This window comes from Chiloscyllium plagiosum, chromosome 32 (assembly GCF_004010195.1).
Source record: "Chiloscyllium plagiosum isolate BGI_BamShark_2017 chromosome 32, ASM401019v2, whole genome shotgun sequence".
Classification (NCBI taxonomy): Eukaryota; Metazoa; Chordata; class Chondrichthyes; order Orectolobiformes; family Hemiscylliidae; genus Chiloscyllium; species Chiloscyllium plagiosum.
The window spans coordinates 38,551,591-38,574,522 of record NC_057741.1 but is presented as its reverse complement, the minus strand read 5'-3'; the positions used below and the strand labels follow the sequence as shown (position 1 = coordinate 38,574,522).

Genomic DNA, 22,932 nt, shown 5'->3' with positions numbered 1-22,932 from the left:
ATCCTGGAGGCTATTTCTCTATCTGTATAAGGCTGTTTAAAATAAATCATAATGGCTACAGAAACGCATGCAAGTTAATCATCAACCCCTTCAGACACAGAAAAACCAACATATCACTAAACATAGAATGTAAAAATAGCTGATATTAAAATACAATCTATATAAATCGCGCAGCCCTTCCATTCCAATTGGATAAGACAAAACTACTCTCCATCACAGTGCAACCCTTATTGCATTGGAATCATTGACATTTAATCATTATTGTTGAGTAATTTTATGTTGTTTGTGGGGTTTTTCTTGTATTGAGTTTTGTTTTTAATTCACTCATGGGATGTAGGCATCAATAGCTTACCTGCATTTATTGTCCATCCTTTATACATTCTGTGATGTTAAAATGAAAATGTAATTCTGTTCCTTAAACAAGAGGGGAGACAGAAAACAGGAAACCACAAGCCAGTTAGTTCCACATCTATCATAGGGTTATTGTTAAAAGATGTTATTGAAGTTGTTATAACAGGGCACTTGAGTTCAGGTAGGTTTAACATAGTTTTGTGGAAGGGAAATCCTTTCTCACCAAAATGACTTTGATGAGGTGCCAAATTTGTTAGTGAAACATAGAACATAGAACATAGAACATAGAAGAATACAGCGCAGTACAGGCCCTTGGGCCCTCGATGTTGCGCCGATCCAAGCCCACCGCTGCTCCCACTCAAATGACCGTTGGTGGTGAAACACAGACAGATAGGAAGTTAAATTGTGAAGACCACTTAAGAAAGCTACAAAAAGATATAGATAGATTAAGTGAGCATAATTGTGAAATTCTCCATTTTGGCAAAAAGAATATAAAAGAAACATATTATCTAAATGGTGAGAGGCTGCTGAGCTTAGTGTGGTCTGAGTGTTCTAATGCAATCACAAAAGATTAGGCTTCAGACACAGTAATTATGAAAGGTAATGAATGTTATTGTTTATTGCAAGAGGAATTAAATACCATAAAACCATAAGAAATAGGAACAGGAGTAGGCCAATCGGCCCCTCGAACCTGGTCTGCCATTCAATAGAATCATGGCTTATCCAATGTTCCTAATGTACACTTCCCTGTCCTTTTCCTATTTCCCTTGATTCCCTGACTGATCAAGAATCTCTCTCTCTCAGCCTTAAATATACACAAGGACTCTGCCTGTCCAGCTCTCCATGGCCAGGAGTTCCAAAGTCTCACAACCCTCTGAGAGAAGAAATTCCTCCTCATCTTCGTCGTAAATTATTCTGAGACTGTGCCCTCAGGTCCTAGACTGTCCCATGAGGGAAGCATCATCTCAGCACTTATTGTGTCAAGCCCCATTAGAAGCAAAATATGTTTCAATACAAAATACACAAATAGGGAGATTATGCTTCAGTTAAGCAGAGCCCTGGTAAGACTGCATCATGAGTGGTATGTGTGCTATCACTCTCCTTATTTAAGGAACACTTGGTAACAGTTCAGAGAAGGTTTGCCAAATTAATATTTGGAATGGGAGGGTTGTTTATGAGGAAAGGTTGGGCAGGCTGGGCTGATATCTGCTGGCATTTATAAGAATTAGAGGTGACTTGATTAAAACATTTAAGATCCTGCCGGGTCTTGACAAGGTAGCTGTGGAGATGGTGTTTCCTCTTTTGGGAGAAGTTAGAACTATCACTGTTTAAAAAAAAGACATGGTAATTTTTTTCTCAGAATGTCATGAATCATTGGAGCTGTTTTTCTGAAAGCTAGTGGAAGCAGAGTACTTGAATATTTTGAAGGCAGTGGTGGGTAGATTTTTGGTACACCAGGCAGTGAAAGGTTATTGGGTGTCAGCGGGAATGAGGAATTAACATTACAGTCAGAGCAGCCGTTGTTATTTTTGAATGGGAATCAGGCCCAAGGAACAGAACTGCATATCCTGCTACTTGTTCATATAACTCCAACTCATTCCCTGACTTATTCAAAACAAACTTTTCTTTTGAAATAACAAATAGAATTGTTAACAGAACAAGGCTGTTGTTCTTTTTATTAAAATTGTGTCAACCATGATTAGCACTCCCAGCCCTGACTCTGGACGTTTGAGCCTTTAATAACCTGAGGCCCAGTTTTGCTCTCCAGTAGAAGCACAGGAATTCACAGTGCTGTTTCAATGCAGGGCAGACACACACAAACTCACACTCACTCACACATTCTCTGTCTCTCACATACACATTTTTTCTCTCTCTCTCACACACACACACTCTCTTTCACTCTCAAACAGTCATAGACACATATGGATGTTGGTTGAAGGGCCAAGTGTCAAGTGAAATCAGAGTGCTTGGTTTGAAATCTGGGACAGACCAGGATCCAATATATTTTCAGCTCATTGTTGCCGCTAGTTATTTGAAAGCACATGAAGGTTCAGCCGTCAGGCCACAGCCAGCGACTGAAATAATGTGTGATGATAGTTAATGGATAAGTGTGAACTCCATCAGTAAAGAATTTTGCTGAATGAATTCTGTTGAAAAAATGTAACATAACATTGTAGGGTGAATAACTGTTTTTGATTCCATGTAGTGTTGCAAGGTTATGTGTATTCCTCATTTCTGAGGCCATACAATCCTGCAACGGGCCAGAATGGAGTGTCCACAGATGGATCAGCGCTTGATGAAGATTTTGATGACATTAGCCTGTTTGTGTCTTCACCCTGTGGAGATACCAACAATGCAAGGAGTATGCACTTTAACGCCAACGACGGTGAAAACCCTCTCCTCAACTCTCAGGAAGTGTCTACACCCGAGACATCATCCATTAATGGAAATGACGACACCTCAAGTGACTTAGAAGATCAGCAGGTAAAGTAGGGGAACTATTTACAAACTACCAGGCAGTGCTAACCTTTGGCTGTCGTTACTGTTCCTCTCTTCCCTGGCCACACGCCATGAACATGATGTCCACCTTCCCTGAATCTATCCTATTTTATGAGGTTTTTTTGTGGTTTGCTGACATAAAAGTCACAAATTACTGTTGGTATTCATTTCCGTGGTTCCACTTTCGTTATCGTGTCAGATGCTGACACACTGGTAGCATTTTGTTTTATATCTGGGTCAAAAGTCATAGATTTGAAACTCTGTTATTCGGAGAAGACCCAGGGGATTGTTCAGGCTAATGTTTATTCCCTGTCACAGTGTCAGCCCCTCACTTGCTGTGAAGCCTTTGGAATATCTCAAGACCATGAAAGCTTTATTTTTTTGTTTTTAACCGGATAGATGAGATATTTAATTGGCTCCTTGTGTCACTGCACTGGCTGCAAATTGCCAGCTGTGTTTGCCCAGGGCTCGAAAGAAATCATTTGGCTGTGAAATACTTTGCATTGTTTTGTGGACTTAAAACAGTAATGGGCAAACCTATTGGTGTAAGGGTCACATTGGGAATGGAAATTGTAGGGCAGGCCATCAGAGCTCAAGAATCAAACAATCCCAGTTTAACCGGGGATGACATATCACACTGCTTCATGAGAGTCATAGAGTTGTACAGCAAGGAAACAGACCCTTCGGTCCAATGTGTCCAGGCAGACCAGATATCCCAATCTAATCTAGTCCCTTTTGCCAGCACCTGGCCCATATCCCACTACACCTTTACTATTCCATATCCCCATCCAGATGCCTTTTAAATGCTGTAATTGTACCAGCCTCCACCACTTCCTCTGGCAGCTTGTTCCACACACACAACACCCTCTACGTGTTAAAGTTGCCCTTTAGGTCCCTTTTAAATCTTTCCCCTCTCACCTTAAACCTATGTCCTGCAGTTCTGGACTCCCCCAACCCCAGGGAAAAGACCTTTTCTATTTACCCTATCCATGATTTTATAAACCTCTATAAACCTGAAACCTCAAACACTTGATGAAAACTAAAGCCTGGGATTGGCTTTCTAAAGTTATTTGCTGGTGACTCCCAGACAATTCAGGGAACTTCGGCAACTTAGAAAGTTAGCAGCAGTTTTCTATAAATATAAACAGCTATTGCTGAAAATAGATAAAACCATGCATGCTAATAATAATGACCTGTGGCAAACATAATACTGAGTGAGGGAGTTCTCTGATCGAATGGTTGTTACAGCTTACCTCTTGCATTGGTGTGACCTGTCTTAATCCACTTTCCTCATCGTCATTCTATTCATAGAACTTCATTTAATTATATACTTTCTCCTTGAAATAAAGAAAGTCCTGCTCAGGAAGCACATGAAAATGCAAATTAAGGGAAGGAGTAGATTACTCAGTCCCCAAGAGGTGACTCCACTATTCCATAAGATTGTGGCTAATCTGATCCCTTTATATTCCCACCACATCCTCAAATTGCACACCAATGCACAAATATTGGGGCATTTCCACCTGTTTTACTGCACTTCTGCAAAATGTGAGCAGTTCCTCCCTTGCAGTCATTCCTACGGCTGTAGACCTGTGATATTTCCAACACCCACCCGATTAAGTGTTCCATGCCCTCCCTGCACTGCAGCTGATACAGGAATTGTAGTTCCTCTGCATTCAATCTACATGTGCCATCTGCTGCTGAGGTCTGCAGCCCCAAATCCTTCCTAACATTTCTCGGCACTCTCACCTTTACCCTGCTTGGTGTCCTTTTGAGTGTCACGTTGCAGTGACTACACAGTATCGCATTACCTATCGCATTTCCAACGCCCCTCCTCCCTACCTTTTATCTTAGCCTGCTGGACACACTTTCCTCATTCCTGAAGAAGGGCTTATGCCCGAAACATCGATTCTCCTGTTCCTTGGATGCTGCCTGACCTGCTGCGCTTTTCCAGCAACACATTTTCAGCTCTGATCTCCAGCATCTGCAGTCCTCACTTTCTCTTCGATGGTAATACTGGACAAGTCAGATCCCAGAGTGAAACCTGACTTAATAGATCATAAGTTTATTTTTGCAATTTGGTTACTGTGACAATTAGTCACTGAACATATTCACAAGAGGCTATCAATGTACTTTTAACAAAAGAAAAGTTTATTACACAAATGAAAAAAATGCTATTCATTCGAAAGATATGTGGAAACTGCAAAAGATTCCCAGCAATGTCCGTTACAAGCATTTTCCCTAAGTAAAAGTATCACTTCTGCCTTTGCTCTTTGATTTCTTCCTCAATTAGAATCATAGAATCACACTGTGCAGAAGTGGCCCTTTGACCCATCGAATCTGTACCGCCTGAAATATGCTGCTGTGTGCCTGAACCCCAGTATCCTGCACTGAGCCCATAGCTTGGAGCGTTATGACATTTCAAGTGCTCATCCACGTAGGTTTTAAAGGTTGTGAGGTTCCCTGCCTCAACTCTCCCCCAGGTAATCCGTCCCATTCCATAACCATTCCGTAACTAAACTCATGCCCCCTTAGTTTTGATTCTTCAAACCAGGGGAACAGCTGCTTTCTATTCACCCTGTCCATCTCTCTCGTAATCATAGATCCCTCTATCAAGTCCCCTCAACCTTCTCTGCTCTGAAGAAAGTAACCTGAGCTTATCCAGCCTCTCTTCAGGGCTGAAAGGGTGGCTCAGTGCTCCAATTTTCTCTAACAATCCAGTGATGTGCAGGTTAGTTAAATTGGTCAAGCTAAATTGCCAATCATGTTCAGGGCTGTGTTGGCTAGGTGCATTAGTCAGGGGTAAATATAGGACAGTGGGTTGGGTGGGTTGCTCTTCGGAGGATCAGAGTGGACTTGTTGGGTCTAAGGGCCTGTTTCCGCACTGCAGGGATTCTATGATTCTATGAAATCCTCCATACCAGACAACATCCTTCTGAATTTCCTCTGCACCCCGGCTAATGTAACCACTGACATAGTCCCTTTGAGCTTCTGCACATTTACAGGATGTGATTCTCTGCTGCTGTTTCTCTCTCTGTGTCTCTGAGATGCACAGACGTAACCTAATTCACTAAATATTTGTACAGACCTTGGGGCTTTTTCCAGCCCTGTCTACTCGAACTGCCAAAACAGTTTAAGACGTATTTCCACTTCTGAAGTTGCCTTTCTGCTGGTATGGACCTTCTGTTTTGAACAGACCCGTTTCTGGCCCCTATCCAGCTGTTTCCCTCTGGGTCGTAATTCTTAACTTAGTAAACACTTCAGCAATTGCCTGACAGGGTAGCTTGACTCGTCTTTTAGCTTAAATCTCATGATGTCTTGCGTTGGCTGCTTTGACCTGGTGCTACAAAAAATGAGATTCTGACTCATTTTTAAAAGAAAAACCTTCACAAAATTGAAAATCAAAACCCCAGTTACCTCAACTTTAGAACCCAAGTTCTGGAATAATAAAATAATAATATGCTATTTCATACATCATCATAGGAAGCAGTAATTGAGGTTATTATTAATGTTGGAGAATGATGTAAAATCAGAAGATTTTGCTGCAGCTCTGAGGCATCCATTGCAGGATCATATGAATTGTGGGAAATGAATGCCTGTTCAGGTGCCCTTTTAATATTGTGCCTGCACCTTTGACCTATCTGCCCGTACTGCGTAATTAGCTATGCTCCTCTGCCGCATATAGCTAATTGGTGAGTCACCATGTGTTTGAATACGAACAGTAGCCTTGGAAGGGTTACTGACGTCCTGTCTCACTGCCGACCAGATCAGCAAGACCAGGGATTCCCCCCTGGTTCTAATGAGTTAGACACTGACCTTACTCTGTGAGACCCAGAATCAAATACAGGCCAGAATCTTATTCAGTCTGAATGATCAGGCCTTTGTGTGGAGCTGCAGGAGGTGGGGGAGATACTAAACGAGTATTTTGTATCTATATGTACTGTGGAAAAGGATATGGAAGATAAAGAATGTAGGGAAATAGATGGTGACATCTTGAAAAATGTTGATATTACAGAGGAGGAAGTGCTGAATGTCTTGAAATGCATAAAAGTGGATAAATTCCCAAGACCCCAAATCAGGTATACCCTAGAATTCTGTGCGAAACTAGGGAAGTGATTGCTGGATCCCTTGCTGAGATATTTGTATCATCGATAGTCACAGGTGAGGTGCCGGAAGACTGGAGGTTGGCTAACGTGGTGCCACTGTTTAAGAAAGGTGGTAAGGACAAGACAGGGAACTCTAGACCATTGAGCCTGACCTCAGTGGTGGGCAAGTTGTTGGAGGGAATCCTAAGGGACAGGATGTACATATATTTGGAAAGGCAAGGACTGATTAAGGAGAGTCAACATGGCTTTGTGCATGGGAAATAATGTCTCAGAAACTTGATTGAGTGTTTTGAAGAAGCAACAAAGTGGATCAATGAGGGAAGAGTGGTGGATGTGATCTATATGGACTTCAGTAAGGCATTCCCCATGGGAGACTGATTAGCAAGGTTATACCTCATGGAGTACAGGGAAAACTAGCCATTTAGATACAAAACTGGCTCAATGGTAGAAGACAGAGGGTTGTTTTTCAGACTGGATGCCTGAAACCACTGTAGTGCCACAAGGATCAGTGCTGGGTCCACTACTTTTTGTTATTTATATAAATGATTTGGATATGAGCAGGTATAGTTAGTAAGTTTGCAGATGACACCAAAATTGGAGGTGTAGTGGACAGCAAAGGGGGTTACCTCAGATTACAATGAGATATTGATCAGATGGGCCAATGGGCTGAGGAGTGGCAGATGGAGGTTAATTTAGATAAATATTGGAATATTGCATGCAGTTCTGGTCTCTTTCCTATCAGAAGGATGTTGTGAAACTTAACAGGGTTCAGAAAAGATTTACAAGGATGTTGCCAGGGTTGGAGGATTTGAGCTACAGGAAGAGGCTGAACAGGCTGGGACTGTTTTCCTTGGAGCGTCGGAGGCTGAGGGGTGACCTTATAGAGGTTTACAAAATTATGAAGGGCATGGATAGGATAAATAGACAAAATCTTTTCCTTGGGGTGGGGAAGTCCAGAACTAGAGGGCAGGTGGGACTAGATTGGATTGGGATATCTGGTCGGCATGGACGAGTTGGACTGAAGGGTCTGTTTCCATGCTGTACATCTCTATGATTCTATGACTCTGTTGCATGTGGATATACTCTGGTCACACCTGTTCATAATTTGAATCTTTGTTCAAGTGAGTTCTGCATGGCAAAAGGGTGGCACATTGGCTCAGTGGTTAGCACTGCTGCCTCACAGCACCAGGGACCCGAGTTTGATTCCAGCCTCAGGCAACTGTCAGTGCGGAGTTTGCACATTCTTCCCGTGTCTGCATGGGTTTCCTCCGGGTGCTCTGGTTTCCTCCCATAATCCAAAGAAGCGCAGGTTAGGGTAGATTGGCCATGCTAAATTGCCCATAGTGTTCATGATGTGCAGGCTAGGTTGTTAGCCATGGGAAATGCAGGGTTACAGGGATGTGGTGGGTCTGGGTGGGATGCTGTTAGGAGGGTCATTGTGGATTTAATGGGCTGAATAACCTGCTCCCACACAGTAGGGATTCTATGATTTCCCTTGAATTGCTTAACTTAAATATTTTTTGAGCAGATTTAACAGTAAAGATGAGATTGTAATTCTTAGGAAAGATGGCACATGCTGGGGCTCTTTTCTCTACAAGTGGGGTAACTTTATTGAAGGGTCTTCAGAAAGCAATGGAAGAAAATAAGGATTGGGCGAGCCTGTGTGTGTAGCATGGATCAGTTCAGCTGAATGACCCATTCTTGTGTTGTAGGTTAATGTATCCACACCAGACAGGACATTATACAAACCACTTTTCCCAGTGATATGCCTGTTATGGTTTTTGTGATGCTTACAGTTTTATCTTTTCCAGATCTTTTATGCTGTTTATCCTTTTGAAGCACGGAGTAAACATGAACTCAGCCTACAGGAATACGAACGAGTGACAATTGTGAAATCCAGTGACTTGAGTGGGAACCCAGATTGGTGGTTGGCAGAAGTTAAAGGGAAGCGGGGATATGTCCCTGCGAACTATCTGGGAAGGATGACCTACGCATGAAGGCTCAACTTGTGACAACCTTTAAAGAAACTCTTGGGTGGAAAGCCATGTTCTTGTAGCTGTTCTCTAAGTTTACTAAATCATAGCAAAAGAGTTGAAGTTTGCTTTTTTTCTCCTTCTCTCTTGGGATGTGGGCATTGCCGGCTGGCCAGCGTTTATCGCCCGTCCCTACCTGCCCTTGAACTGAGTAGCTTATTAAGCCATTTCAGAGGGCAGTTGAAAGTCAACCACATTGCTGTTGGTCTGAAATCACACGTAGCTCAGAGCAAGTGAGGATAACACATTTCCTTCCCTGAAGTGAGGCAGATGGATTTTTTTTCCCCAACAATCAGCAATAGATTTCATGGTTGTCAGTAGATTTTTAATCCCAGATACTTATTTTAAAACTTGAATTCAAATTCCACCATCTGCCGTGATGGGATTCCATCCTGGATCCCCAGACCTTTAGCTGAGTTTCTAGATTAATAGTCTAGTGATAATACCACTTCGCCACAGCCACATAGACGCAGAGGTGTGAAGAATTGTAACAAGAAGACATGGCTACAGATACCTGGTCTGGGTCACAGTAGTCGTACTGATAGCTATGATTGAATACAGTCACACATTTTTCTGTTCCACTGGATCCAAGGCACATGGTCTCTGTGTTTACAAACTTTCAAATGCTTTGCAATCAAATGAAGGGTATTTAACTTATCATGAAGGATATGAAATTATTAGCACGTCGCAACTTTGTAGGGGATTGTAGCCCCATGTTTGTGTATGTAACTGTGTTTGTGTGTGTACAAGTGTTTGTGCGTGTACTTGTGTTTGAGAAGGAAATGAACACAAGTGAGGGAAATGGCAAAACACTTGCTTCCAGTCTAATGACCAAAGACCACATTAATGTATGTTCTTGAGACCGAAAGATACACATTACTATTAAACATTACTCCTGTGGAGTAAATGATTTTAAATTAAAGTTGAAAAACATGAATTTGCAAATATTTTTGCAAGATCCATATGTAAAATGGTGCAGCTCAGACAGAGATCTTTAAGCCTATTGTGAAAGTACTTTCAGAAAGAAATGTGTTTGTGTCACTTGTGTCACAGTTGGCAGATAAAGGCAGGGAAAGCCGGATCAACCGCATTGTGTCCCAGTGACAGGAATCAATGCATTCATTATGGGTCTGATGCACTTTGGAGAATTTTAGGGTGGCAGTCCAGAGCTTTGAAATCAATGATTATTAAATTCGGAGCACCAAATGTCAGGTGCACAGACTTCCATGCTTGTTTGGTTGGCATTACCTGACACAAAGAAAGGTTGGCGATGAACTCCATCTCTGGAAATGGAATCCTACAAAGCACATGGCTAATGTTTGTAATGGGATAAATGCGGCTTGTTCGATCTCCTTCACAATGTCCAAAAATCACAGAATTATTACAGAAGGTTGCCATTTGGCCCATCATGTCTGCAAAAGCTCTTCAAATGAGCATTGGACCTTTTGCCAACTCCTGCTATCTCCACAATCCTGCACACTCTTCTCCTTCAAGTAATAGTCCAATTCCCTCTTGAAAAGCTCAGTTTAATGGTCTCTATTACATTTTCAGGGACTGCGTTACAAATCTTAACCATCTGCTGAATCTTTTGGCATTTACCTTAAATGTTTTGGAGGTGGGCCAGGTCAGTTTTCTGCATAGCTGGTTGGTGATGTTTAGTGATGCCAATAACACGGGTTCAGTTCCTGCGCTAGCTGAAGCTACCATGAAGGACTCTCTTCCTCAACCTCTCCCCTCACCCAGAGGCATGGGGACCCTCAGATTAAGACCATAAGAAATAAGAGTGGAAGTAAGGCCATTCGGCCCATTGAGTCCATTCTACCATTCAATCATGGCTGATGGGCATTTCAACACCACTTACCCGCACTCTCTCCATATACCTTAATTCCTTTGTGAGATTAAGAATATATCAATCTCAGATTAAACCACCAGCAGGCATTTTTCTCTAATGAGAGAGCGGCCCTGTCGTCCAGTAAATCTGTGGTGACTTTACCTTTTAAATGACATCTCGAGTTGTGCTAAACGCAGAGTTCCCCAACCCTCTGGAAAGAGCAGGAATGTTGTTTTGTCTTTGGGGCAAATCCCTTGTGTCATGATTAGAAAGGTCATTTTCTGCACAAGTCCATGCAACAACAAAAAAACAAAGAGGCAAACTGTCTGATTTTACTGCTTAAATCCCTTCTTGACCTCACCTCTCCCTATCTCCAGACCTAAGCCATCTGAGACCTGTTCTGACTCTGGCCATTTGCACAATTAATACTTCTCCAACATTGGTGGCTGAGCATTCAACTGCTGGGCTGGATCCTAAGCTCTGGAATTCTCCCAAAATCTCTCTGGCTCTCTCACCTCCTTTATGGTGCTCTTTTATACATCGGCCATTGACCCAGTATCTCTTTATGTTGCTCCGTGACAATTTTATTTTGAGAAGCACTTTCAGACATTTTACCATGGTAAAGGCTCTATATACATGCAAATTGTCGTTATTGTTGTGTATAGAACTTGAAACCAATAACTAACATCAGAAGAACGATCATCAGAAAAATCCTTCTGGCTCCTAAATCTCTCCAGCAAAGAAACCTACCAGCAGGATCTGATCTGATCCTAATAGTGAGAGCAAATTACTGTAGATGCTGGAATCTGTACTGAAAAAAATATTCTGGAGATCACTTTGGGTCAGGCAGCATCCATGAAGAGAGAGAGAAAGCTTACGTTTCCAGTCTAAATGACTCTTCATTAGAGTTCTGATGAAGAGTCATCTCAACTCAAACGTTAACTTGCTTTCTATACATTGGGTCCCACTGTGATCTTCAGCATTTTTTGTTTTTGATTCTAATAGTAACCCCTGAAAGTGGCCTTGAATGCTGTTAGATGTTAAAACAATACTTACAAAACAAGACCCTGGTCAGTGGGGTCACTCCTATTGAAAGTTAACAATTCAGTCTGAGCCATATTAACCAAAGGTTCATATTTATTGTTGAATTAAGCTGCTTTATTACCTTATTTTTCATCTAATTTGTTTTGTTTCAAATTGTAATTCAACACAAAATCCTGAGCTATCATCATTCCCAGACAGTTGTAATTATGACAAACGGGAATATTCCTGAAATTCTGACATGAGGTCTGGTGCTTTATACTTATTTTCCAGTATTGATGACTAACTCACCCATTGGAACATTTAGGTGGATTAGGCATTAAAACAGAATTGATACTCAAAAGTAACTGATAGTCAGGTAACTGGATCCCCATGTGCCAACTCTTTTAAGCCATGAAATTATGAGGGTTTTATGCTAGTCTCTGATCTTTTTCAAAAATATTGCTTTTTTTCTATGTTTTATAGAAGTTTTAAGCAGTTTTTCAGAATGTATTTTATCACAGTGAGCCTGATGTAATATAGATTGCACACTAGTTGCAGACATATACAATGAAGGTCACAAAGTTGTACAGTTCGAGATGATAGGTTGGTGTGCTTTGTGAGAGGACTGAAATGATCTCAGGTAAGGTAGCACAGTGTGTGTGTATGTGTTTGTGTGTACACATCTCAGGTCTGTGTTTCTCTCCCACCATATAATGCACAGAAGGTTTTTCACTGGAGCAGAGTGGAACATTATTCTGCCTGTGCTTGAGCAGGAGGAGATGTTTGAGAAAGTTTAAATGATGCATCACAACTGCCAGTCACGTTTCCAATGTACCCTAATCCAGTGAGGAATCCATAGGGGTTTGTCAAACAGTTCCCATTCACCATCAAATTGCTTGTTATGGCCACAGACTGAATCCCTGGAGTACGGACTAATGCAAGCAATCTTCCTGTTTGGTCAATAATCATTAATCCCACCACCTAACACATTGCAGTTCCATTAAAAGATTCAACCAATCATGGGACCATAAATGAATTTGATCTTCATAACTCCGAAGAGTAGTTTTTGATGATAGAGTGCACAGAAGGAATGTTTGTTGGCTTTGATATTTGCACATTTTCAATCTGTCTGGCATTTTTCTTGTGGAAATGTTATATTATTTCTTTCAGCATTTTAAACATTTGATGCAATCGTTGCTTTTCCCGTCAGGGAATGCAATTTACCTTACCAGACTTTACGATTGATTGGATGAATTTACACATACATTGTTTGATTCATGACTTGTACCTAACTTTCTGAATTAACTTGCACTATAAAATGATTATTTTTTTTTCCCTCTGCTTTGGTGTGGAGTTTCATTAAGCTGGTGGGAAGGGTAAAAATGCCTGGCTATGAGAAAGAGACTTTAAGTTCTCATTGCAGAGCTAAGTTAGCAAGGAGAATACATGAAGCTACATTAGAACATTATTCCAACGAGCCCCACCACACACTGCAGCACAGAGGAACTATGCAGAGCAGAGGAAAAATCACCTATACAGTTATTCAAAAAGAACAGGTACTCAATGAACACCGATTTCTCAGCAACAAACCCAAACAAGCAGAGAAAACACTTCCAGAAACCCTCGCCACTCTCCCCTACATCAAAGACGTCTCGGAAATGACAGCCAGACTACTCAGACCCCTTGGCATCATGGTAGCCCACAAACCCTCCAACACACTAAAACAGCAGCTAATGAGCTTGAAGGGCCCTATACAGACAATGAGCAAAACAATGTCATTTACAAAATACTGTGCAAGGTCTGTAACAAACACTACATTGGACAAACAGGAAGAAAACTAGCCACTAGGATACATGAACATCAACTAACCACAAAAAGAAATGACCCACTCTCACAAGTATCTTTACATACAGATAAGGAAGGACACCACTTTGACTGGACAACACATCCATCCCAGGACAAGCCAAACGGAGACACACACGAGAATTCTGAGAAGCATGGCATTCCAATCGGAACTCTATCAACAAACACATTTACCACCCCCTCAGAAAAAGAATAGGAAATGACATTGCCATAGGAAATGACATCACTAACCCAAGGAAACCTAAATACATAAAAAGTCAGCCATACCACCAGTGCTTCATCCGGGAGCTCACTGATGATGTTGCCTAGCTTGGTAACAAAACGTCTGAAACCGAACCTTCCAGCTCATTGAGGAACCTAATCCAGAACCTCAACTTGAGCTTCAATTCCTCTCAAAACTCAAGGATGCATGAAACATTTAACCACAAAAACAAACTACCCACCTCAGGCAATTTTTCTTGTTCTTCAAAAGGATTGAACTCATAGCGGACTTGAATACACCAAGACAAAGGTTACAACACTTTGGCTTGAAGTAGTTCATAGCTACATCCAGCTCAGCTGAAAAGAAAATCTAAACAACTTTGAGATCATTTAAAGCCAGTGCTTTGTTGAAGGGGAATTTAAGCAACCGAATCCACAGAATTATCCAGAGCAGTAGACTCACTCTGTTGTGACCATTCTAATCTCTCTGCGCTATCTAACTCCTGGATCTGACAGCATCAATTAACATCACATCAGAAGGCTCATTTTGCCCATAGTGCCAAAGCTGATTTTTTGAGGAGCAGTCTAGTTAGTTCCATGCTTCCCCAGTTCTTACCCTATCATTCTGCAATTTATTTTTCCTTTTTAAATATTTTACCCAATTCTCTTTTGAATGTTGCTATTGAATCTGCTCTACCACACTTTCAGACTGTACATTCCAAATCAAAAAAATCCCCACCTCCTTGCATTAGTTGCAATTTGTAATATCTTTTCTGATTTAGAAAAGCTTCAGACTTTTCATCTGTGATTTTTTATTTATATAGCCAGTTATTCAGTGATGTAAATATTCTAGTGATATAAATATGTCATTGGCCATTGCACATCCCTCCCATATTCCTAATCTAGCACATTGTTCTGGGTAGACAGCTAGAAAATAACATGGCTTCTTCAAAGTTTTAACGTCACAATGGTCAATGTCTTTTTTAGTAAACTCTTCTGTATATTGCTGAGAAAAAGATACATTTTGTCAAAGCTTTTTGTCCTGCATTTAACAGGATGATTCACAAGAATACTAATTCAAGTGGCAAAGCAACATCAAAACTGAATGAGAGCAGAATGCTGATTGGTTGGTAAATTATCTGATTGTTAAAGGTGTTAGACAGAAAATATGAGCAGAACTAGACCATTAGACACATCAAGCCTGTTCCACCATTCATTATGATCGATAGTCAGTTCCCACGTTTCCTCCATTTCTTTTGATCCCTTTAGCTCCAAGTGCAACATCCAATTTCTTAGAGTCATAGAGATGTAGAGCAGGGAAACAGACCCTTCGGTCTAACTTGTCCATGCCGACCAGATATCCTAAACTAATCTAGTCCCACCTGCCAGCACCTGGCCCATATCCCTCTAAACCCTTCCTATTCTTATACCCATCCAGATGCCTTTTAAATGTTATAATTGTACCAGCCTCCATCACTTCCTCTGGCAGCTCATTCCATACACGCATCATCCTTTGTGTGAAAAAGTTGCCCCTTAGTTCCATTTAAATCTTTCCCTTCCCACCTTAAACTTGTGCCCTCTAGTTTTGGACTCCGCTGCCCTGGGGAAAAGACCTTGACTTATCACATTAACAAAGCTCATTATAATTTTATAAACCTCCATAAGGTCACCCTTCAGTCTCCGATGCTCCAGGGAAAGTAGCCCCAGTCTATTCGTCCTCTCCTTACATCTCAAACCCTGCAACCCTGGCAACATCCTACTAAATCTTTTCTGAACCCTTTCAAATTCAACAACATCTTTCCTGTAGCCTGGAGAAAAGAATTGAACGCAGTATTCCAAAAGTGGCCTAACCAGCTTGAAATCATAATGTTTAGACCTAGATTGTTTTCTCAATAGCAAATTTCACAGGCTCACTACTGTTTCGGTGAAGATATTTCTCCTCATCTCAGTCCTGAATGAATTACCCCATATCCTTAGAATGTGAGCACTGGTTCTGGATTCACCAGTCATCAGAATATGCTTCCTGTGTTTACACTGTGTAGTCCTCTGAGAATTTTATACATCTTCATGAGCTTCCCCCTTCATTCTTCTGAACTCCAGTGAATATAATCTAAACTGATTCAACATCTCCTCATACATCAGTCCCACCATCACAGGAATCAGTCCGGTAAAGATTCGCTGCACTCTCTGTATTGCAAAAACATCTTTCCTCAGATAAGAAGACCAATACTGTGGGTGTAGTCTCATTATGGCTGTGTACAATTGCAGCAAAACATCCCTAACCATATCATTCCCATGGAGAAGGTACCAATTAATGATGATTGACAGTTAACAGCCAGGCTTTGTTTAAATTTTAAGCCAGGCAGTCTGACTCTTATTGATCAAGCCATTGCTCTGACAACCAGCAAAATGGCTGTCACTTATTTTTTTGAGATGAAGTAGACACTGTGTGTGTGTGTCTGTGTGTGTGGTATTCTTTCTGTCACAAATAACCAGGCCTATTTTATGCATGTGTACAGCTTCAAGTGCACACAGGTGCGCCACACTGCAAGCTGAAGTGACAATCGAAAACTAATGCACTCAGAGTTAACCATTCATGTGGTCCAATTGCAGAATCACATCCAATATTGAAGATTGTTGTGGTTTTTGAGAACACGGGCTGATTGAGTACCGGTGGTACCTTGTTTGCTGCAACCAGCTAAACGAATATGCTGTTTAATACTTCCACATCTTTTGTAATTGTGTTGCAGTTTGGTACATCCTCATTAATCTATTGTAGACAATAGATGTAGCATGACTAGAAATAAAGCAAAACTATTTCACAGCTTATGAAGCAAGGAAAATTGATCTCCATTCCCATTTGTTTCTATATAAATCCACCTCTGGCCTCACCTGTCTTTTTGTTCTTATATCACTCTCCTTTTGTAGGATACCATCAAATCTTTGCCTGATGATGATCTTATGAAGAGCCTGGGACATTTCACAGTGCTCAGAATGTTTTATGAATGTCAGTTTTTGTGTAAATGCACACTATTATCTTTTGCTGTAGAGTTTGAGTAAAGTACTGTTGTTTTCAGATAACTACTTGTTGTGGAGAAACAATGTGTTATTTTAGCTACTTTGACTTGCCAAAGTTTATTGACAGGGCTGCTAGTGAAGTGAAGGATTTGTGACCATGAAATCAGCCAGAGTGGGATTCGTGAGGGTTATCTTGTAATAGAACAGATATATTTCCTTCCTCTCTATTTGTAACCTTATTTGGATAACAGATGACAGGAGTATATGGAATTGGGAAGAGACATGAAAGGTAAAACTTGACCTGGATGATAAAAATGATTGATTTCAGTTGGAAAGGATGAGGAGAAATGATAAAAATGAAAAGTGTATTTGTTATGTAGGACCACTTCCATCTAGAAAGACAAAGGCAATAGATATATGGGAACATCACCCCACCAAATCCCCCCAAGCCACTCACCATCTGTCTTGGAAATATATCGCCATTCCTTCACTGCCATAGGATCATTGAATTTCCGACAGTGCAGAAACAGGCCATTTGGCCCATTGAGTCTGCACTAACCCTCTAAGAGCATCACAGCTCCCCAACCTATCCTGGGAACTCTCCTATTCCCATGGCCAATCTACTGACCCTGCGCATCTTTGGACGATCAGAGGAAACTAGAGCACCCAGAGGGCTGCAGATGCTGGAGATCAGTTGAAGAATGTGGTGCTGGAAAAGCACAGCCAATCAGGCAGCATCTGAGGAGCAGGAGAATCAACGTTTCGAGCATAAGCCCTTGCACCTCAGATGCTGCCTGGCCAGCTGTGCTTTTCCAGCTCCACACTCTTTGAAAGCAATAACTCCACGCAGACACAGAAATATTTCACCCTAAAATGACCTTCCACACACATATTACCCCATCATCAGCAAGATAGCTTATTTCAACTTCAATAATGTCACTCAAGTTCACCCTAGTTTCAGTTCTTCTCCTGCTGAAACTTCTGTTCTGTCCTCTAACTCTAGACTATCCTAACCCACTTTCAGCCAGCTTTCCACATTCTACCTCCTCGTAATCTTGAGGTCATTCCAAAACTCTGCTGCCATGTACTACTAACACCCAATCTGTTCACCTATCACCCCTGTACTCACTAAGCTACAAAGGCTCCTGGTTGGAAAGCAGCAACATTTTAAAATTCTCATTTCTGCCTTCCTTCTTGGTTGTGATCATCTCTCTGTGTTCTCCTCACACCACACATCGTTCAAGATCTGTGCACCTTACGAAATTCTGGCCTTGGGCACTGTAGATTTTCATCAATCCAGTATTGGTGGCTGTTTCTTCAGTTGTCAAAGAAGAATTTCTTCCCCAAAACTCTCTACCTCACCATCCTCCTTTAAAACATTCCTTCAAACCTTCCCTAGTGGGAAAATGTTCAGTTACCTTTCCGATATTTCTGAATGTGGATCAAGGTCAAGTGAATGTGGCTTGTTGAATTGCCTCAGATCATTGGATGACTTTAAAAAAAACAAATTCTTGTTGCCCTGGATGTATCTCACTGATCCTTCATCATTTCTCGGTGAATAACCTAAAATCTTATCAATGACCTAACTGGCCTATAATTTCCTATCTTTGGCCTCCCTCCTTTCTTAAATGGAGGGGGGGGGGGGTTACATTAGCCACTTTCTCCAGTCCTCTGGGACCCTCCCTGACCCCAGTGATTCCTGAAAGATCACCGGCAATGTCTCCAGAATCTCCTGAGCTATCTGACCCTGGGGTGTAATCCATCTGGTCTGGGTGATTTATCTACCTTCAGACCTTTCAGCTTCCCCAACAACCTCTCCTTAAATGATGGCCACTACACTCACAGTCTACCACAAACGGCATTTATTTCCCATTCCTGATTACCCAGAGGGCAATTGAGAGTCAGTCACATTGCTGTGGGTCTAAAGTCACATTTAGGTCAGACCAGGTGAGGACAGCAGTTTCCTTCTCTAAAGGACATTACTGAACCAGATGAGTTTTCTCTGACAATCAACAACAGTTTCATAGTCATCAGTAATCATTAGGATGGCACGGTAGCTCAGTGATGAGCACTGCTGCTATCTCATAGCTCCAGGGACCTGGGTTCGATTCCAGCCTCGGGCGACTGTCTGTGTGAAGTTTACATCTTCTCCTTGTGATGCGTAGGTTTCCTCCGTGTGCTCCAGTTTCATTTCACAGTCCAAAGATGTGCAGGTTTGGGTGGATTGGCCATGTTAATTGCCCTATAGTGGGCAGGCTAGGTAGGTTTGCCATGGGGAATGCAGGGTTTCAGGGATGAGGGTGGGGTCTGGGTGGGATGCTCTTCAGAGGGTCTGTATGGTCTCTGTGGATCAAATGGCCTGTTTCCACACCGTAGGGATTCTATGAAATAATCTCTGAATTCCAGATCTTTATTGAATTCAAATTCTACCATCTGCCATTGGTGGGATTTGAACCCGGTTCTCCAAATCATGCCTTGCATCTCCAGATTAATAGTCTATTGATAATACCACTAGTCTATCACCATCCCATGATGAGCTTAGAGTAATCAGATTTTGTTAAAATGTAGACAGATTTGGCTGAATGGCCTCTTTCTGTGTTGTAAATATTTTTGAGTCTATGAGACGAGAGATGAGTTCTGTCAGGGGGTTGTGTTCTCTCAGGGGACTATATAGCTCTCTCCCTTAGATAATGGTGTAAATGGGACATAGAACATTATTTTAAGGCCAAGATAGATTGATTCCTGTTAGGCAGAGAAGTCAAAGATAATTAGTGTAGATGGCTGTGTGTGGAATTTGAATCATAGCAAATCTTGTTGAAAGATGGGACAGGTTCAAGGGGCTGAATGGTCTACTTCTGCTCCTAATTCATACGTCTGAATGAAAGTCTACCAACAGTTCCACATGCTCCTTCCCTAGGGCACTAGGTTCAAGTAGAGGTGCTAATCCATTTGATGAACATTTCCTCAGAGAAACATTACTTTCTGAGAAGCCTTTCTCTGATTCTTATTCAAGGAATATTCACGGAGTTGGATTCTGAAGGAGAAGCCAAATACACAGATGTGGAAAAGGATGTGCTGAATGGACCTGATAAAGTAGGGTAGGTGTGCAGCATAAACATTAACATAGATTTATGGACAGAATGGTCGGCTTTTTTAATGAACATTCTGTGCAATCAGGAGATCGCTGCATAGCAAATGTGCATTTTCTGATACTTCAAATGCATTTGCAGGCTAGCAAACCAATTAGCTGCTTTGCCATCAAAACAATTTGCATGGTTCACCTTCCTTCCCCCTGTCATTCTACCTCATCTACCTCTGTTTACTGTTTATTAAGTAACAATGGTATGGACTTGCCAAGCGAAGTCACGTGCCTTGAGATGACATAGATGGCCCGTTAAGTCATCTTAAACTGCTTATTGCAGAACCTGTTTGGATTGGTTGTCACGCACACTTAAAAAAAAAATTTACAAGCTGGTTTCTTGGCAATAAACATTAACCAGAAAATTATACCATTAATGGTGCAACAGGCATAAGGGGAACATAGTAAAGATATTGACCTGCAATGTAAATGGCTGTTTATTGCCCATAAGCCTGATTAATCATAAATGGGGAAGGTCAAGATTGATCCTCAGAGTGGTGACTCATAGAACTGCAGTGAATTTACAGCACAACACAAGTTATTTGTTCATCACACCCACTTCCTCCCATTCTTCTTCATCTCATCCAATCTGCAGATTCTTCGATTCTTACCTTCCTCATGTGTTTGTCTTCTGCTTCACAAACCTCAAGTTCCTGCCAGTGGTAGTGAGTCCCACACTCCAATGACTCTGGATAGAGATGTTTGTACTGAATTGCCATTTGATTTATTTGTAACTATCTACTATTTCTGACCCAGAGTTCTGAACTCCTCCATATGTTGAATCAGCTCCTATATACCTATCCTATCAAGTCTTTTCACAATTTTATTCCTTTGTTTTCTCTTTCTGAAAGAAAACAGCTTCAGCTTGTTCAAACTTTCTTGATGGGTATAACATGGAATATACCTCTCAGTTCTGGTACCAGCACTTTATTTTAAATTTAAAATTATTTTAAATACTTCTTACACTTTCTCCAGGGCCTCTATATCCCTTTTAAAAAATGGAATATGGGGACGAGAACAGTTCAATGTTTTCCAAGTCTGCTCTAACTATTGTATGATACAGGTTTAATATAACTTCCTTGCTTTTCAATTCTATTCCTGTAGAAGTGTGTCCTAATATTTTGCTATCTTTATGACTTTATGTTCACTATTTTTAGTGACTTGTATTACAATTAGTCTGACCTAGGAGGGGGCAGAATGCTTTGGTTAAAACTTCTGATTGTGTTTCCAAGTCCTCTGATGAAATGCACAAGAATGGATGCAGTTATTATTGATTATTTTATTGAATTAGCAATCCAAAGTCATGAGGTAATAATCCAATGCTCAAAACCTACCATAGAGTCATAGAATGGGCCCAGTACCAAAGATCATGTCAACAGTCATTCAGAAAACCCCACTGCCCTATCTTTTCTGCACAGCCCTGCATAGTTATTTTCTCTTTGGATAATTATCTAATTTATTGTTAAAAGCTGTAACTGAATGTGCCTCTACCACTTTCTGGTGCAGTTCATTCCAGATCCTAAACAGTCACTGAGTAAAAACTTTCCTCATGTTACCTTTAACTTTTTGCCAATCACCTTCAATTGGTGCACTCTCGTTCCCACCCTTTCTGTAATTGGTGCGCTCTCATTCCCGATCCTTCTGTAATTGGTGCGCTCTCATTCCCGATCCTTCTGTAATTGGTGCACTCTGGTTCTTGACCCTTCTGTAATTGGTGTGCTCTCGGTCTTGACCCTTCTGTCAATGGGAATGGTTTCTCCCTATCTACTCCATCCAGACACATTCATGATTTTGAATGCCTCGAATAGATCTTAACCTTCTCAGAGGATGATAGCCCTAACTTGACCATCCCACCTTCATAACCTCATCCATCCTCGTCCATGTTTTGATTTTGGTCCATACGACAAACACTGTTCCCTAACCACAGACTCCATCCCTTTCCATGGCAAATGTCTGAGGCTGAATGAATCTATTCACAACCTGTTGCAGTTGACTGCAATTTGAACGTCCCAACCATTTTACCAAACCATAACCATTGCTCATGATGTGGAAATGCTGGTGTTGGACTGGGGTGCACAAAGTTATAAATCACACAACACTAAGTTATAGTCAAATAGGTTTAATTGGAAACACAATAGCTTTCGGAGCGCTGCTCTTTCATCACAACCACCTGATGAAGGAGCGTCGCTCCGAAAGCTAGTGTGCTTCCAATTAAAGCTGTTGGACTGTAACTTGGTGTTGTGTGATTTATAACCATTGCTGATTACTGCCACCTCCATTTAATGACCTATCTCTGACCTGCCTCAGGTCATCTGCTGGTGAAATCATGATCTGTGTCCTTGTTAGCCCCAGATGTAACTATTCTAACATGCTCCTGTCCTGCCTCTCATATTCTAACTTCCTTAACCTTAAGGTCAATCAACCAATATTCTGCTGCTTATGTTTTTACATGAAGTCAGTTCTTCTCACCCGTCTGCTTTTTTGACCTACATTTACTCCTATCTAAGTAATGGTGTGATTTAAAAGTTCACATCATTTACAAATTCCTTCCTGACTTCACCTGTCCCCTCATTCCATATCTCCGCAACTCCCATGAACCACAACCTGACATCTGCACTACTCTAACATTAGCCTCATAAGTGGCACCACTTTTAATCACTGTAGGGAAACCTTCTGTGGATGACCACCTCTCACTTTTCCTCACCCTTTCTGTTACTTTCAGCTGATGAATCAATGCTTCTCAATGTTGTATACCACTGGGTGGAAACACTGAGGGTGACAAGGATGCAGAAGATACTCTGGCTGGAGGACTTCAGCACATTACTGATTTGAACTTGGGTTGGGTCCTAAATGACACAACTGCTGGACAGC

At 41.4% G+C, this 22,932-nt stretch overlaps 1 protein-coding gene across 1 annotated transcript in view; it reads left to right on the top strand.

The window, feature by feature from the left end:
- The window catches only part of arhgef38 (Rho guanine nucleotide exchange factor (GEF) 38), a 91,625-nt gene extending 78,468 nt beyond the window's left edge, over positions 1-13,157 (top strand). Inside the window, exons 13-14 of the mRNA XM_043674467.1 lie at positions 2,558-2,835; positions 8,765-13,157. Of these exons, the coding sequence (XP_043530402.1) occupies positions 2,558-2,835; positions 8,765-8,950 (464 nt within the window). The 3' untranslated portion in view covers positions 8,951-13,157. The remainder of the gene's footprint in view (positions 1-2,557; positions 2,836-8,764) is intronic.
- The last annotated feature ends 9,775 nt before the right edge of the window (positions 13,158-22,932 follow it).